We start from the raw sequence: 14,205 nt of genomic DNA on the forward strand, positions 1-14,205 counted from the left end.
TTTAAATCTTTTTGTTTAAAAGATAGTTAAAAACGTAAGAATTCCTTTAGATGCTGATAGCTTTTCTTCAGGTTTTAATGGACAATAGATGTTTATCAATACACAGTCTAAAAAATTAAGATAAAAACAATTATTTTACAGAAGACAGCCTTCAAAGCAATCTAAATATAACCCTATATGCTAGGTCAACACATTTAATCAGCCAGGAATATTATAATGATAGTTATGAAAATCATGATGATTACCTATGCCAACAAAGGCAATAATGCTGACCACAGCAGTGGATAACATTCCTTAGTTACTCTGTGCTTAGTGATTAAGAGCGTTTAATTGTCATGTCTATTTTCTATACTTCTGTTAGAGTAATTTTTCAGCTCTCTTTTAAAAATATTATGTAATGACTTACTACTGTATAAAGGATTAAGTTCAAGTTCCTTCGTAAGGCTTATAAAATCCTTGAACTGCCTCTGACTCTGGAGCCGTATTTCCTATTGCTCTTCTCACAGGCCAATAGTTCTTAACCAGGGATGATTTTGCCCTTCAGAGAACATTTGCCAGTGTCTAGTGAAAATTCTGGTAATTGTAATTTGAAAAGGTGCATTTCTTTTGGTATCTATTAGGTAGAGGTCAAGGATGCTGCTAAGCATCTTACTATGTACAGGACAGCACTGCAAAAAAGTATTATCTGGCCCCAAATGTCAATAACGCCAAGACTGAAAATCCTTGCCACAGATCTTTACACTTGAGAATCACTGAACTTTTAAGTCTCTAAAATGTGCATTGTTATTTCTCACACCTACGGTATTCTTCACGCTGTTCTGAGACTGAATTGCCTCTCTTTTATTTGATCATCAAAATAAAAATCAGACAGAAATGATAAAGAATTAAAATATGATGGCTACAGTACAATGGAGTTCTTCATTATACTCAGACTTTGCTATAGTTAGTTACCTGAAGTTCCTTAAGCTCCTCTTGCTGGTAGGTAATCTTGCAAGTGAAGTAAAAATTTCTTCCAAAATTAACTGCCTATGTTTTTCATATCTTGAGAATACCTATTTAGTAATTATAAGATTCCAAATTTAGTTTGTTATAATTATTTGAAAATAAACAAAAATGATACTATACCATGTGATAAAAAATATTATCTGCCATTCAGAATGAAAATGTTTTCATCATCTTCGATGGCAATGACTTAATTTGCTCAACTTTTCTATCATTAATTATGACATTCTTGTAGAAGTCATAGTATGCTAGTTTCATCTAGAGGAATATGATATCTTGGGTATGAAACGTAAGCCAAGATTTAAATGATTTAAAATAATTGATTTTATAATAAATATTAAGGAATTAACTGAAATATTTTTAAATATTTAGAAGTGTTTGAAATCTAAGGCATACTAAAATAGTCCTCACAGAAAACTCAAATCTGCATTAGTTTTTGCACATTTGGATTGAAGGATACCACTGTTATTTTTCTGAGAGATAACTAAAAATGTGAAGTGATTATACTTACTGCAGTGACTAACTTAATGGCACACAATTGTAATTCACTGACATTTTCCACAAAAAATGGTGTTATTCCCATTGATGATACCTGCACAGACACAGACAGTAATCAGTACACATCTGTAAGAGATTTCAGTAACATTCTGCCTTACTAAATCCCAAAGCATTCATAAACTTCTGGAAAACAACAAGAGCATTTTCTTTTCCCTCATCAATCAGCACCTAGTTTTTCCTTTTGTTCCCTTTCACCCTCAAGCAAATTAGCACAGACCTTCCTTCATAGCTGCCATTCCTCTGATTTCTAACTTCTGGATTGATAAATGTCACAGGAATGTAAAAAACAAAAAAAGTTCACTGTTCTGGAAGAAGTATCCTCACACATTTTAAAGGAAATGATCATTTATCTTTCAAATAATTTACAGTTTAGAATTTATACTACATTCACCTGCCTTCTGCCCCAAACGTTTCTTTTTAAAACTTCCCTAGGCTCTTATTTCTTCCATTTAGATATAAAATACTCTGAATGGAAAAAATTAACATAGTGCTGGTATTATTGAGTGAGCGAGGTTATACTGAACTCAATTAGGGTCCCTTATTCTCCTTTATTTTTTTGGTCTAGAAATATGGAAAATGCTTGAAAAAAACTTACCTGAAGAATTGTTGTGTCTGTAAGAAGCTGTATTTCTAGTAGTTCTGATAAGCTGCTAACAATGTCACAAACTTTATTATAAAGCATTACTATTACTCTTTGCTTATGGGTAGAACATTTAGCCCGTTTTGCCTTTGAACTTAACAAGCCTCCTAAAATGAAAAAAAAATCAAAACAAGGAATATATCAACTTTTAATAATGTTTATTAAAAAATAATAAAACCGCTTTCTGAATTAAAAGAACACACCTTTTTTCCCCCCCTATATAAAAATACAACCTGGCAAATAAAGCTGTCTATTTATTAAAAGAGAAAATTATTCTTTAGGGAATATTCAGTTAGAAAGTCAACATTCTTATAACAGATAATTCATGGTACATTTCAGTGGCTATTAAATTCTTGTATCTTAAGGATTACTTTATTTCTATTTTTTTCCACTGACTGGAGCAGGATATTAAGATTATATTTCCCTTGAAATCAACTTGCAATAATTAAACAACAGGTAATTAATGGTAGGTATTCGTGATCCAAGTTTGCCCTCCTCTTTAAATGTATACATGTTAACATACATGACTCATTTATAAAGATTATAAATAAGAGAAAGAATTATATATCTTTAATCAATCCATTTTGTAGATAGTATTTTGGGTAAAATTTGGGGGAAGTGATAAATGGAACCAGAAGCTACTATTACCTAGGAAAATCTCAGACCAGTAGAAATTACTTCTTATTATATGTAAATAGTTGCTAAAGAAATTATTACTGAACAAGTACTGGATTAAAACAAGTTCTATATTCTAGTCAAATGTAAGCCAGTGTTTATTACAATTTATATAATCAAACAATTTCGGTGCCATTTTAAGTCACTGCATTCTGACCCATCCGACGTGGTAAAATTATATAACAGGTAATTTTGATATTATACTAAAAAACTATCAGTATAAAAGGGCAAACTAACCTCCATGAGGATCTAATCTGTAAACAGGATCATACTGAGGATAAAGTGTATTCTGCAAATGAAATTTAGTGTACTGTATAACTCTTTCGATTACATCCTCAATATATACAGCTTTTGGCATGTTAGGGGATGTCATAATGTTGATAGTTGTAAGACAGGCATCTGCTGATTTTGTCACTCTCTCCATAATAAGGTCTCTCCATAACCTTTCTTCTTCTTCAGTATCATTATTCTATAAAACAGTACATTGTTAATGAAATGGAAATAAACACATTTATAGGTTAAATATTTTTAAAAAATTATAATATATTTGATTTTCACGGTTGAAAACTTGGTGAGAGTTATGGTGTGTGTATGTATATTTAAAGAATATCAGGAATGAAGTACAAATACTTATATTACATTAAGTATGATTTGTTTCAATGTTTTCAAACATAATGTACTCTTATCTCCTAATTTCACCACTAAATGACATTCCAATCACAAACTTATAGTTATGTTTATCTTTTGTGTAATTTATTCAAATCTACGATTTTAGTTAAAGATCATAATTATACATAAATCATTTTGTGTTTGGGGTTAAAAACATTATGATAATATTAAAGCTTTTTAGTTCTGCTTGCTCTTGTGAGAGCAAATAAAAATTAACAACAAAGGATAGACCCTTATTTAAAAGTAGTAAAATGTTATCGACTCAAATCACTCCTAATAACTGTTTTTCAACAATACTGTTATTTTTGAAACTGAGACTAAAAAGTGGTGATTATGTAGACTACTGAAAACATAATTTATTTTCTAAAATAGATTATTCAACAACTGACAGACTATATTTTAATTTACACATCAGCAACCTGCATTACAATTGGGAAAAAGTGCTTTAAATCTTACTTTTAAAGTGAAAATTCTTCTATCACATCCTTAGTTATGAAATATCAACTTTATGTTCTAGGAATACTTGTGTATGCATGCTATTCAAAGCTTATAACATTGGGAAAAGGAATAAATAAAATATAATATTTGTAAAACACAGAAGGGCTTTCTAAATCACTCATGCCTAAAAACTCTCTTTCATTTTACTACTTACATACCTACTTAAAAAAATAAAGTAACTTTTCTTTGATATTGAAATTGCTGTTTCGAAGAGTCAGTTTAGGAGGCTCATCACTCATATCAAACATTAAGGCTTAAATGCAACACACTAAATAGTGCTAAGGTTTTCAGGAATGAAAATAATTTCATTAAAACTGACTCAGCCAGTTCTCCAGAACTGTAGATTCTTGATATTTACCACAATTTCTTGCCAAAGTGTTTTAAATAAAACGTGTAGACTAAAAATGTAGTATATTGCCACTATAGGTCCTCTAATCCCTTAGTTTCTATGATTCAAAAACTAATTTAAAAAGGGCATTGGAAAAATATGGATATATTTAATAAAGCATAGAAATACCACCTGACATTATTTCTCTACATTTTTAAATTCCATGTAGATCACTTAGCACTCCTGTGGCTTCTGCAAACATCAAGAACATTTCCCTCACGAGATATAATCCAGTGCACGTGCTAAATACATATAGTATATATGTACATATGAGAATGGAAGTATTATCTACCAAAACTGTTAACAGTGGTTGCTGCTGGATGAAAATGGAACCTTTCTGTTTTTTGTGTTTTGAAAATTTTCTATCATACACTACTTTTGTAATCAGTCATTTAAAAATAAAGAAATTTCATTAACTCAAAACATTCCCAGATCCTTATCTCTTACATTAAATTCCAATAAGAATTAGTGTTTGAATTCATTAATGTTAGACACCAAGATCAATTCAAATGCACATATGATTTTGAAAGTCTGCTATAATGCTAGGAAGGTAGATCCCAGTTCATAAATCATTATACCACGTTGCCACTGCTTTTGATAAAACACACTAAAATGTAACGACAGTTGCAGTTAACATTTATTGAGAACTTATAATGTGCCAGACATTGTTAAGCAGGTTACATGAATTAATTTATTTAATATCCTTTCAACAACCATTTGAACTACATATAAAAACAATACATAAGGATTAACATTTTAGGATACATTAGGAAATCACCATAAGGTTTCCAACTATTTATTTCTCCAGGGAAGTTCAAGGAAAAGAATTACTACCTACTAACATTTTATAAATGAAAAGACATTTTAAACACTCATCCACTTACAAAAGGAAGAGCATAATGTAAGATTAAAGAATGGTCTTTTGAATTGAATGAATTTACATCTGTTACTATTCTTATTTATATCAAATCTGTGAATTGATAATGTGTAACATTAATTTTAAACAGCTAAAATTCCAATTCTAACTGCAAGGCTAAATGTGAACTAGTAAATGTGGTAACAAGCTCAAATTAATGAAATTTGGAATTTTCCCTATAAATCAAAGTTCCATATGAAAAATGTTACATCTTAACAATAGAAACGGTAAAATTAACAACATGGATCTTAAACTTACATGATTTAACAAAGTGGAGAGCTTTGACCCATCTTGAATATTCTTCTCCAAGATATTTAGGACTTTCACAGTTTTGTCAGTGGAAAGCTAAAATTGAAGCATAAATTCTTTCATCAATCATTGGTAAATGTAATAAATTATTCAAGAACTATTCTGTACAATTATTCCCTTTGGCCAATGGAATATACAGCATTAACACCCTCTTAAAGAGTGGAAACATAAAACTTTCCTACTTAGATCCTCTACCAAAATCTGATTATGTAGAGAACTTAATTACTTGTTTTTGAAAGACAGATAGCAAACACAGAATGGGCACATATGTAGGTTACTAACTCAAATCTTACCACATAGCTACTTAAGACTGAATTTGTTCTGATGTCTGGCCCCTTGCTCTCATGAAAGTGACACTGAACATGCATATGAACACACAGGCACAAACACACACTCTCTAAACATTTCATCTGTTGAATTAATTATAACATGGTTTCCACACTACAATGTTATTTAGCGGGTGTCTTAAAATCCCAGGTAATATTTTGAATAACAGAAGCCTGAATCTGAGAATGATAAAAGTTACAAATGTGATAACACTGCTTTATTTGGTAGAAATTTTTCTTATTTTTAAAATATGTTTCATTTCTTACAAATAATGTTTCCTATATTTAAAAACTTAATAGTTGATTTAGAGGTTCTGCGAGGAAGCAACTGTTACTCATTCCCTTGACTGAATAGGTCTCCTTTTAGACTCTTATCATGCAGCTAGGACACTTACTGGAATCAGCCAGAAGAGTCAAATGGGAGCATCAACAGAATAACCTGACATTAAGTACATTTTGATTATTCGTATGCTGGCTTACAGAAAAAATTTCCTCCAAATATTGCTTTAGATAATTTCACAACAGATTAAACTACTGAGACTTTTGGTAAACTGTCCATGCTTTGAAAATATTCAGCAAATTCACCTTTTGAAATAGAAATATTAGCTACATGTAACTATAGAACTTATGAAATAAAACCTAAGATTGGCATTGGCACTTCAGAAAACTGAAGCCATATTCCTGTATACAAAAGAAATCAACATATTCCTCATTGCACACAGTAATAGCAATGTGAACTAATAGTACATTAATTCTTGGTTAATTATGTGATATGTCTGTATAGCTTTAAAAACTAAACTCAAGGAACCTTTGTGCACTGTTGGTAGGAATGTAAATTGGTGCTGCCTCTATGGAAAACCGGTATGGAGGCTCCGCAAAAAAATAAAAATAGAACTACCATATAATCAAACAATTCCACTTCTGGGTACATATCTGAAGAAAACAAAAACACTAACTTCATAAGCTATATGCACCCCCATGTTCAGTAGAGCATTATTTACAATAGCTAAGACATGGAAGCAACCAAAGTGTCCACTCCACTGGTAGATGAATGGATAAAGAAAATGTGGTGTGTGTGTGTGTGTGTGTGTGTGTGTGTGTGTGTATTCAGCCATGAAAAAGAAGGAAATCTTGCCATTTGCAACAACATGGATGGAACTTGATGGCATTATGCTAAGAGAAGTCAGACAGAGAAAGATAAATGCCATTATGATCTCACCTATACGTGGAATCTAAAAAAAAAGAATTCATAGATATAAAGAACACATTGGTGGTTGCTAAAGGTGGGAAGTGGGGGTGGGTGAAGTTGGTGAAGGTGGTCAAAAGGTACAAATTTCCAGTTATGAGATAAGTACGTCCTGGGAATATGATGTACAGCACAGTGACTATAGGTAATAATACTGCAGTTTATATTTGCAAGTTGCTAAGAGAATACAACTTAAAGGTCTCATCATAAGAAAAAATCTGTAACTATGTGTGGTGACGATGTTAACTAGATTTACCGTTGTATCATTTTGCAATACATACAAATATTGAATTGTTACCTTGTACACCTGAAACTAATATAAATGAATACAAAATGAGTAAGTGATTATATCTTAACTTTGGAAAAAAACATTAAAATATTTCCCAGTCTACTTTAAAACTCAATAAATAAGTTTAATTTGTTGAGAGGATAAATTCTTCAGGTAAATATAGTCTTCTATTAATTCTTTTACTATTCCTGGAGAACAAATCATTATCTCTACATTATAGACTAAGAAACTTAAGACTTAAGAGTAGATAATTGTGTATAAGAGGAGACTGATTAGAAGATGAGGAGAGAGGATTTGTCTTTAAATTATATTTGCATAGCAATCATGCAGTGGTTTAGGGGGTGACTGGTAGCTCATAAAGATTATGGGAAGCTAGCCCTTGATGCTGTCACTATTGTTTAAAGTTATTATTAATGAAAAAATATTCTGCTATTCCATTAGTGTAATGAGACTACTCAGCAACAGAGAGCTCAGAGGAAAGACAACTCACGAAAGTCATTATAAAGCCTACAGCAATGAGGTTCTGTACTTATTAACAATTAATGTGTTAACAGACATAGAGAACAGACTTGTGGTTGCCAAGGGGGTGGGGGAGTGGGGAAGGGAAGGACTGGGAGTTTGGGATTAGCAGATGCAAGCTATTATATATAGGATGGATAAACAACAAGGTATATAGCACACGGAACTATATTCAATATCCTGTGATAAACTATAATGGAAAAGAATCTGAAAAAGAATATATATAGATGTATAACTGAATCACTTTGCTGTACAGCAGAAATTAACACATTGTAAATCAACTATACTTCAATAAATAAACTAAAAAAAACCCCAACAATTAATGTGTTAAAACCGTGGCTTTACTCTTTCACCAATGTAAATGGCTAAAGGAAATGTCAAAGAAAAATTTAGTGTATTTCTGCATTTAAATAATCTAAATATGTGAGACAATGAAAAAACAAACAGTGACAAAAATCCAGGACTGTGCCTCTTTCAATGCAAAAATAATTTTCTTTAGAATGATTGCAGAATATTTCTTGGATTCAAGCTTTGTTGTTTTTTTTTTTTTTGTGGTACGCGGGCCTCTCACTGTTGTGGCCTCTCCCGTTGCGGAGCACAGGCTCCGGACACACAGGCTCAGCAGCCATGGGTCACGGACCCAGCTGCTCCACGGCATGTGGGATCTTCCCGGACCGGGGCATGAACCCGTGTCCCCTGCATCGGCAGGCGGATTCTCAACCACTGCGCCACCAGGGAAGCCCTGTTTTTTTTTTTTTTTTTCTTTTTTCTATGAAATAATTCTGGGAACTTCCCTGGTGGCACAGTGGTTAAGAATCCGCCTGCCAATGCAGGGGACACAGGTTCGATCTCTGGTCTGGGAAGATCCCACATGCTGTGGAGCAACTAAGCTGTGTGCCACAACTACTGAGCCTGCGCTCTAGAGCTCGAGAGCCACAACTACTGAAGCCCACGTGCCTAGAGCCCGCGCTCCTCAACAAGAGAAGCCAGTGCAATGAGAAGCCTGTGCACCACAAGGAAGACCCAATGCAGCCAAAAATAAATAAATACAATAAATAAATATATTTTAAAAAAATAAATAATAATTCTGTTACACTCTCAGAAGGCAACCGTGAATTTTCTTTTCATCATTACTTTATGTAAACTTTGCAATTTACCTTTAAAACTTTAATTTCAATTAAGTAAAGTTATAAATTTTACTTTAGTAGATACCTTATCCATTATACCCATTGCTTTAATTTTAGCAGATTCACTGCCAAGTTCGTTAAGTTGATGTTTTCCTAACAGCAGTTCCTGAGGAATTTCATCATCATCACCTGAAAAACCAATCCAAACATACAGAGTTTAGGTAAAAGAAACAGCTCAAAATAGTAAGCTTTATTTCTTAATAATTTCTGGATATACAAACAGATATAAACAAACTAAAATAATATCCTAGGACGCCTCTGTAAACCTCAAGCAAACCCTGAATGAAAGGGGACAGAGGTTAAAATTAGAGCTCTAACTAAGATGGGAAGATGGGATATCTTATCTTTACTACTTTATGACCCTTCTCAACCAAACTCTCTGCCCCAGGAGGCTGACCTGTATGGACTACATCAACAGTCTCCCATGCCCTCTGGCTTCTGTTTGGGTTCAGCCAGTGGGTTGCCCTGTCAGAAGATCAAAGAGGAGGAGAGTGAGGTCAGGGTATTTATATCCCTGACTCCTTCCTTGCAAGGTCTGCTCAAGCTGCTTATGTCCTCTGACCAAAAGATTACTTCTTTTTTCACGGCAACCTATTCTACAACTTTTTTTCCTTTTCCTATTGACTGAGTTCTGTTGATTTCACTTTACCCTTGTTCCTTTGGGTGTAGGGATGGTAAAAGTTCGAAGTCTGGGTTTTGGCTGTATTCTGCCCCAATCTTTGTAATCAGTCTCTTTGTAAATAACTCCTTCTCAAATTATCCTAATTTGAGAGTGCCATATGACTTCCTGTTGGGATCTTAAATGACATGGAAGACAGTTTCCCAGCACAGAATTGGAAAGTTTTAGAAATGATGAGATAGATACTTCAAATAATGGGAAATGCATTAATGATACTTAGGCAAGTAACTGTCACAAAAACAAATACTTTTAAAATAAAGGGTAATATACCTTTTAATGCATTTTCAAATAGATGTACTAATATCAGAATTATTGTACGCCATCTAGCTGTTGTATAAATTAGTGTTTGTATCTACTGAAAGTGGCATAAAATTGTTGAGAGTAGCTCTAAACACTGTAAGCAGTGTTTTTTTATAAGCCTAACACCTTTAGATCTATAGATATGACCTTTACATATTACCGTAAATGTAATATTACATTAATCCTACTGTATTGATTGCTTTTCTATTTTGTTTTCCATATTAGATTCTGTATTACTTAAAGCCAGAGGTTGGGGTATTTATCTCTGCACCTCTTGCACTTAACATACTACTGACAAACAGCAATTATTTAATAAATACTGGCTTTTAGAATAAATTAAATATGTTCCTATTTCTACATCTTTACTCATATTAGTACCCGTCTTATCTAGGGCCCATTCAAGTTTCATCTGCATAAAGGCTTTACTAATTACTCTAACCTACTGTGGTAGCTGCACTCTCAGGACTCTTAAAAAAACACTATCAACACTTAACTAATTTAATACTTGATTTTTATACCAAAGTTTTCAGTTACTTGATAACACAGACTAGACTTGACTCCACAGCTAGGTTTCAAGTTTCTTAAGAGCACAGACCATGCCTCTGTACTCTGTATCCACTAGAGTAACTGGCAGAAAGCTTAACACATAGGTAAATAAATATATCTTAAATTCAGTTTATATTTAGAGGTAAACAAATATATTTTAAAATGATTTTACCAAATGCAGTAAAATCCATATCTTCTAAATTATCCAAAATATTCTCTATTGAGGCTGTGAATCTCTTAAAAGTTGAAGAATCCATCATTTCTGCAACAGAGGGAAAAAAACCCAAAACTTATTATCCACATTCCAAGTAGAAAACTGAAGTTGAAGACTATGAATAAAGACAAACTAAAATGTTACCTTCAGGTGTTAATTTTGGTTCATAAGCTTTCCGCTTCTTCTGTTTTTCTTTTTTCTTCATTTTTCTAGCAACTAAAATGAACAAAAAGAAATACTGAAATGCAGTAATTACAACTTAAAATATATGTATTTGTTTCACTTTCTTCCTGAACATTAAATACTTTAACAATAATCATTGCCAATCCAAACTTTTGTCTTGATTAAAAATTAGTTATTAGTCCATAAAAAAGGTATAAAAATTCTTCAAAGTTAAAGCCCTAAATTTAAAATCAGCTTATGTAAGAAATCCGTTGACACTGATGAATTACCCTCACTAAGGCTGGGAGGAGGAGAATAATCTTCCATGTCAGAATCTGACGGGCTTCGGTTTCGATAACGACCACCTGAACTCCTTCTTCCTTCATGAGAATGGCCACTTCTCCTATGATCCCCAGAGCTTCTTCTGTCACGCTCTTCATATTCCCAAGCTTTATCATCATCTTTTTTATGTCGTTTCCTAGAGGCTAGAAGCAAATCCCCATGACAAATAATTTACCTCATTTAAAAGACTATTAAAACTTGTACTTTAAAATGAATTACATGGAAGAAAAAATCTTCATTGTGGGGGTCTAGGAAATTCTGAATCATTCTGTTTAAGCAGAAATATAAATTGTGGTACAGAAATGGTATCACTTATTTTAGCATTTATCTAGATTTAGAAAATTTTACATGAAATGGGTTTGCTAATAAATGTAGATAGGAATGTTCTGGGAATTAAACCACAGTGCTCATTTCAAAGAGGTATTCAGTGAGTCAGTAAAGATAATATCTAAACTTCAGGGTTAATTAAGACACATAAAACAAACTTTATCTAGAGTTTGGATAAAAACCAGAAACACCTTTAAGCATTTGGATTGTTAATGGGGAGTGGGGTTTGGAGGAAAAGTAAACTTTTGAGAAAGTGTTACAGAATGTGGGTAACCACGCATACTGTCAATTAACAGCCAAGTTAAGCCCACAACTCAGCTATAAATTCAACAAACTCTGATAACCTAACATTGCAAACTACAAAGACAGAATAAACCTGTATAGTTGTAAATACTCACATACTGAATTCAGTTCTCCAACAATATACTTGCTTAAACCCAAGGAGACAACTTGTGAGCTTATGCATGCTAGGTAAGCATATTTATGTATGTTACCTTCAATCCCTTCCCCATTCTTCCAGAGGTATAAGCATTCTGCTAAAATCATCAGTACTGACAGGAGCCTCTAGGCAGAACTGGCAAACAGATCTCATCTGACACATCAACTCTGATCAACTGGTAGTAGCTGCCTAAAGCATAATGTTGAGAATAATTCTGAGCCCTGAGACAAAGCACTATATTTCAGCAAGAAAGACTGATTAGAAATGCCTGTCCAGTGGGAACTGGAGGGAATACAAGTGAAAAATATTTACTATACCTGCTCTAGAGTATAAGCACTACCACGTTAAAACCAGGATAGAGAACTGATATGTTCTACATCTTGGGATCATACACTGGTTGTTGGAGTGACCACTTGTTGCTGACAGTGAATTACTTTCTAGTCTGTTAATCTGAATCTGACTCCCTTGCTTTCTTGTGACTCGCTTCTATTCTGAATCCTTAACTATGACAAATACCCAAGTATTTAAGACAAAGCTCTTGTTTGAGTCCCTAGTCCCCTACTTGGCTTAAGATTTAAGGATGCCAACCTTTGGCCCATGCACTCTATGCTTATGCTGATGTCCTTCTGTGTGGGTAATCAATGTCTATACCTTGGCTAATCTTACCTTTATATGCTGCCCTAGTTATTCCTATTCAAGAATCTACTGACAGCATGGCAAAGATAATTTTGTTTCCTCTTCTTTGTGGTCATAGGTTTGGCATAGCAAGAGGACGAATGTAAACGGATGTATTTAAATCTTCAGTGATTTTCTTCATAATTAGGCAAAAATTTGACTATGAAATATATGAAGGAGAGGCAGGATTTCCCCCCTTTTATGATTAGTGCGCCCTGGAACATTCTCTTAGTGAGGGGTTGTCTCATATACTAATAAAAGTAGATGTGTATGCATGTGTCAGAGAAACAGGTCGTTTATGTATAGCATTCACTAAACGTTTTTTCAACAAGTACCGAAATACCTACTTTGAGGAATAACAACTAACAAGCAAACTTTTTCAGAAAGTAGTATTCTATGACCTCAAATATGACCTAGTTAGTCTTTTTGAATTTTAATTAATTTCATAAGAAATTTATTTCAATCCTTTAATTCTATGAGTAGAAAATGCTTGAAAAACCTTATGGTTAGCAAGTACATACAATATGCTGTATCGGTGGTAATTTTTATAGGTCTTGGAGATTTTTTTTTCACATTCATTAAACTAAGCAATTTGAAAAAAAAGGAATGGCAAATTAAGGAAAAAAAGAAACACAACTTCTATGATACACTGTATGCTGCAATAAGGTTCTATCAGGATCCCAATTCATTATGACTCGTCTGTTCATTCTCTATATGTCTTGTTACCCTGGAAGAAGCAGGGGAAGAATTCAACAGAGAGGTATGTAAAATATGACTTAGGTGTTTTCCACCCTAACCCTTTCCAAATTTCACCTGTATGTCTCTTTAGCTTCTTCTATCTCCCCTCCTCCTTCCCCAGCAACCCAGAGACTTTGTAATTGTGCTATGACTATCCAAATCTTTGTGGCCGAACTTTCAAAGTTAACCCTCGATAGTTCCCCCTATCTTTCAACAAAACTATTTCCGTAGTTTTAGATTTTTAGGAAACCAGTTTGATTAAACTGCAATAAAATTTTGTTTCAAAAAGGTCTCTCTCTCTCAAATCAGGATAATGCTTGCTACTATGTTCTCATAATATTTTTACATTTTGTATTGTACTCTATTTTTATTACATTATTTTTGGTGTGGTATAATGGCTATTTGGTTATGTCAGCTTCTTTCATCACTCATTTCAGTGGCCTCAGAGTCAACTTTTCTATAGTTACTTGTACAGAAATAAACCCCCCCAAACCAGGGAACTATATTCTAAGGTCTCTTGAAAAACCCAGAGAAACTTCCCTTTTTCCTAGCAGGGGCTGA

At 33.2% G+C, this 14,205-nt stretch overlaps 1 protein-coding gene across 4 annotated transcripts in view; it reads right to left on the bottom strand.

Moving 5' to 3' along the window:
• NIPBL (NIPBL cohesin loading factor) overlaps nucleotides 1–14,205 on the bottom strand; it is a 191,505-nt gene that overhangs the window by 56,487 nt on the left and 120,813 nt on the right. For all 4 annotated transcript variants that reach the window (XM_027092649.1, XM_027092653.1, XM_027092651.1 and 1 more), the window contains 9 exons: nucleotides 11,414–11,608; nucleotides 11,106–11,177; nucleotides 10,920–11,009; nucleotides 9,248–9,351; nucleotides 5,605–5,691; nucleotides 3,113–3,344; nucleotides 2,156–2,307; nucleotides 1,514–1,594; nucleotides 952–1,052 (listed from right to left, as the gene is read on the bottom strand). In XM_027092649.1, coding sequence (XP_026948450.1) covers nucleotides 952–1,052; nucleotides 1,514–1,594; nucleotides 2,156–2,307; nucleotides 3,113–3,344; nucleotides 5,605–5,691; nucleotides 9,248–9,351; nucleotides 10,920–11,009; nucleotides 11,106–11,177; nucleotides 11,414–11,608 — 1,114 coding nt within the window. The remainder of the gene's footprint in view (nucleotides 1–951; nucleotides 1,053–1,513; nucleotides 1,595–2,155; nucleotides 2,308–3,112; nucleotides 3,345–5,604; nucleotides 5,692–9,247; nucleotides 9,352–10,919; nucleotides 11,010–11,105; nucleotides 11,178–11,413; nucleotides 11,609–14,205) is intronic.

Source organism: Aethalodelphis obliquidens, unplaced genomic scaffold (genome assembly GCF_003676395.1).
Source record: "Aethalodelphis obliquidens isolate GAN/ISIS:26980383/991018 unplaced genomic scaffold, ASM367639v1 scaffold80, whole genome shotgun sequence".
Classification (NCBI taxonomy): domain Eukaryota; kingdom Metazoa; phylum Chordata; class Mammalia; order Artiodactyla; family Delphinidae; genus Aethalodelphis; species Aethalodelphis obliquidens.